This window comes from Brassica oleracea, chromosome C3 (assembly GCF_000695525.1).
Source record: "Brassica oleracea var. oleracea cultivar TO1000 chromosome C3, BOL, whole genome shotgun sequence".
NCBI classification, from domain to species: Eukaryota; Viridiplantae; Streptophyta; class Magnoliopsida; order Brassicales; family Brassicaceae; genus Brassica; species Brassica oleracea.
In genome coordinates, this window is record NC_027750.1 from 38897817 (window position 1) to 38902501 (window position 4685).

At 36.3% G+C, this 4685-nt stretch overlaps 1 protein-coding gene across 1 annotated transcript; it reads left to right on the forward strand.

The window, feature by feature from the left end:
* Nucleotides 1–268: 268 nt before the first annotated feature.
* On the forward strand, nucleotides 269–3031 carry LOC106335514 (calnexin homolog 1). Its single transcript, XM_013774054.1, has 6 exons — nucleotides 269–447; nucleotides 542–611; nucleotides 1021–2150; nucleotides 2239–2310; nucleotides 2411–2521; nucleotides 2627–3031. The coding sequence occupies exons 1-6, from the start codon at nucleotides 358–360 to the stop codon at nucleotides 2747–2749; spliced, it is 1596 nt and encodes a 531-aa protein (XP_013629508.1). The 5' UTR covers nucleotides 269–357; the 3' UTR covers nucleotides 2750–3031.
* Nucleotides 3032–4685: the final 1654 nt, after the last annotated feature.

Sequence of the window (4685 nt, forward strand, 5' to 3'; positions counted from 1 at the left end):
AGTTTGAATTTCCAAATTGATTAAAATTCACAAATTAATAAGTTCTCAAAGTGTAGAGCCGAAAGACTCTGTCTCCCTAAGAGACTCTTTAACTGTTTGGTAGGCCCAGCCCAATAATAGCAATATTAACTTGCACGTAGGAGAGCTCACTTTTGACTGACGTGGCGGCATATGAGTGGTTATCATCGCGTGGCAAGCGATCTCATTGGTGGAAACAACAAATTGAAACTCACGACCGAGTCTACGGGATTGAATAAATATCTAATTATTCAGAAAGTATTTCGGAAAATACTAACACTCTACTCTTTTCTCCGATCTGCTCTCTGGTGTACGAACGACTAGATCCTGAGGTTTCCAATGATGAAAAACCGGCAACTATTATCCGGCCTTTTGCTTATCTTAGCTTTCGTTTCGCTCCAGAAGCTTTGCTACTGTGACGATCAGACGGTAATTTTTTTTTATTTTCTGAGAAAATGGTTTTGGTAGATCTGAAGATTTTAGATAAGTGATTGACTTAACTGGATTCTCGTTTTCTGTTCAGGTGTTGTATGAATCGTTCGATGAGCCATTCGAAGGTCGCTGGATCGTTTCGAAGAATGGTGATTACGAAGGTAATTGTATATCCGTAAACTCACAGTGCATTGTAGTTAGTATGTGTTTGTGATCTTCGTCACTTTTACGAAGTTTAATGATTCAGAGTTTGAATTATTGAAGTGAGTTGTAATGTGTTGCATTCATCATATTGAGGAATCAAATCGAGAATATTAAATCTGACTTAGTGGTAATGTAATTCGTGGCCTCACGTTATGATGTTGAATGGTTGGTCTTCTCATGCAAAATGTTTTCTTAGTGATAATCTGTAACCTCTTTTATAAACGGATTTGGAGAATGCATGTTTTGTTTTGCTTTTTCTGCTGCAAAACTTGAATCTTTCTCTAGTTGTCGAACCTGAGCTGTTGATCATTATCCCACTTTTGCGTATAAGCTTCTTCTTTGTTAAGACCTCTTTATCTGTTTCAGGTGTATGGAAGCATGCAAAGAGTGAGGGACATGATGATTATGGACTTCTCGTAAGCGAGAAGGCCCGTAAGTATGGTATTGTGAAAGAGCTTGACGAGCCCCTAAACCTCAAGGATGGAACAGTTGTTCTTCAGTACGAGGTTCGTTTCCAGGAGGGGCTTGAGTGTGGTGGTGCTTACTTGAAATACCTCCGTCCTCAAGAAGCTGGATGGACTGCTGAGGGGTTCAATAGTGAATCTCCTTACTCTATCATGTTTGGGCCTGACAAGTGTGGAGCCACAAACAAAGTGCATTTCATCTTGAAGCACAAGAATCCCAAGAGTGCCGAGTACGTCGAGCACCACCTCAAGTTCCCTCCCTCTGTTCCTCATGACAAGCTTTCCCATGTCTACACCGCCATCTTGAAGCCCGACAACGAGGTTAGAATTTTGGTTGATGGAGAGGAGAAGAAAAAGGCTAATTTACTCTCTGGAGAAGACTTTGAGCCTGCATTGATCCCTGACAAGACCATCCCTGACCCTGAGGACAAGAAACCAGAAGACTGGGATGAAAGAGCCAAGATTCCTGATCCTAGTGCCGTGAAGCCTGACGACTGGGACGAGGATGCACCCATGGAGATCGAAGATGAGGAAGCTGAGAAACCAGAAGGATGGTTAGACGATGAGCCTGAGGAGGTTGACGACCCAGAGGCGACCAAACCTGAAGATTGGGATGATGAGGAAGATGGTATGTGGGAGGCTCCAAAGATTGACAACCCCAAGTGTGAAACAGCACCAGGTTGTGGTGAATGGAAGAGACCGATGAAGAAGAACCCTGCTTACAAGGGCAAGTGGAGTGCACCTCTCATAGATAACCCTGCTTACAAGGGAATCTGGAAACCCAGAGACATCCCTAACCCTGACTACTTTGAGCTAGACAGACCCGATTACGAACCCATTGCAGCCATAGGTATAGAGATCTGGACAATGCAAGACGGTATCTTGTTTGACAACATGTTGATAGCGAAAGACGAGAAGGTCGCTGAGACTTACAGACAGACCACTTGGAAGCCTAAGTTTGATGCTGAGAAAGAGAAACAAAAGGCAGAAGAGGAAGCTGCTGGCTCTGCAGATGGTCTCAAGAGCTACCAGGTAAGTTTGATTTTCCAACAGAAGCAAAAATATATGGCTTCTCGTAAAATATATACATTTATTCATCTCTGTTCATGATTGTTTGCAGAAGGTTGTGTTCGACCTCTTGAACAAGGTTGCAGATATTTCTTTCCTAAGTGCGTACAAGTCTAAGATCACGGTTAGTTCTCCCTCATTTAAACCATGTTACCTTGTTATCATGATGACTCGACCTTGAGGAGGGGACCTAAAGCGATTTTGAAAATGGTGTCGTTTTGTAGGAACTGATTGAGAAAGCTGAGGAACAACCAAACTTAACCATTGGTGTCCTCGTCTCCATTGTCGTAGTATTTTTCTCGCTCTTCATCAAGCTTATCTTCGGTGGGAAGAAGGTACAAATTTTATTGTCATTTTTGTTTTGTTTTGGGATTTCGTAATATATGGGGGACAAGTGGAAGAGGAGCTAAAGAAATAATAAAAAATGGGGTTGTTTACAGGCGGCAGCAACTGTGGAAAAGAAGAAACCAGAAGTAGGAGAGAGCTCAAAAAGTGAAGATGAGGCAGAGAAGAAGGAAGAAACCGCTGCTCCACGCAAAAGGCAACCGAGACGTGATAATTAGATAAGTGTTTTAGAATGAGAAGGAAAGGAAAGTTTTCGGATGCGCTGAAAGGAAGATCAGATTTTTTTTCTCGTGTTGGTTTTGATTTGTGCTTTTGTTCGAATGTTAATTGCTGCTGTAGCCTTTTAAGGTGTAAGACCAAGTTTGGACAGGAGGGACAGTATGTAAGTGAGACGGTTCTTGATTTAGCCAAATTGTAGTTTCTGTTCCTTTCCTTGTCCAAAAAGCATCTGGTTACTATTTAAAGTCCAGTATGATTCAAAGTCCTGCTGGTACACTTTAGCAGCCATGGATCAAATTGTTATAGCTCATCGCTAAAAGCTTTGTTTTATCGTTTTGTCTCACTAATTTGTAGAGGAAACACTTCGACATTGTGGAGTTTTGTCGATTTAATAGTCATCTGTTTACTGAACTTAATAATTCCTATGATGTTTCATCCTGTGTGAGATCATTCAACGCAGCATGATTATAAATTTTTACACTTCAGAGACATTAAGTTTTAGTTGCAAGTTGTAACTGTTGTGGACCTCTTTGAATAGTAACTAAGGCCACCATTAACCGGGGTGCTTACCCCGGTGCTTAACCTTTTTAAAAAAAAAAAAAAATGGAAGCAGAGCGCTTAAACAAGCGCAGTAAGCGCCGGTTGTTCCCACTGTTCGCGGACTCCACTTACACGTGGCGGTCCGCGATTGGTTCATTTTTAATTTTTTTTTTTAATTAGACAAAACCAAAAAAAAAAAAAAAAAAATTAAGCACCCCATTTGGGGTGCTAGGGTTAATCATGCCCTAAAGATGTAAGCTTTTTGTATCTTGGTATTTTATAAATAAATAATAACTCTGGATTAAAAATTTAGTTTAGTTTTGAACTAAAAATATAATTGATTTATATGATTTGTTGTATTTAATATATTTTTCTGTTTTTATTATTGTATTTCCTTATAAAATTATATCTTTTAAAATAATTACTTATTAGATAGTTATTTTTGTAATTATAAATGTATCAATTATGTTTATGAACATATATATATTTTTTGAAGAGAAATTACCAAAAATACCACATTCATAGTTCTATTTTTAATGTTTATACTGTGTGAGATTTCGTTAGATAATATAAAATTAAAATAAATATTATGAGTCTTAACTCTTAACTAACTTTAAACAAATTTAAATGATCGTGATAATAATATAGGGAATTTAAATTATTAGATCTATCTTCTAAGTTGTAATTGATATTATGTTGTATAGCAGTAAAGCTTGTATGATTCTGTAATATACTATAATGCAATGCAATAGATTATATTTTATTTTTGTATGATAATTACTATTCTGGTATAATAAAACTTGTTTTTTAGAAATTACATAAATGCTAAAGATAATATATCAAATCTCTTAGATAGCGTTTTCATTATAATATTGGAACTTTTCTTTCTGAATGTAGAATTTTGTGAAATTTTTGTGTCTTTAGTTTGTTGATTAGAATCCTTAGATAGTATTAGTATGTAGATAAATTTCATATTTTGATTATTTGTTATATCGTGCTTTTATATTGTCTTTCATTCTATTTTATTATTAGTATTTCATATAAATTTCATTGAAAATTTTAACCAACTTATTTGACATGTCTATTTAGACTTTTTTTCATGTCTTATAAACAGTATTCTCAAAATATCGTTTTTTGCATCTTAAATTTATATGCTATAAGAAGTAAATCAGACTAAAGATATATGAGAGTTCATCGTGTACTTTGTTTTAATAACAACTATGTTACTAGATCCTGATCCGCGCGCCAGCGCGTATATGAATTTTTAGTTTTAAATTATTTATTTTATTAAATGATGTATTTGTAAAATTCATTCATATTATATTCATTAAGTAAATATTTTTTTTTGCATCTTAAACTATCTATTTTTCTACGAATATGTGATATCATATTAAA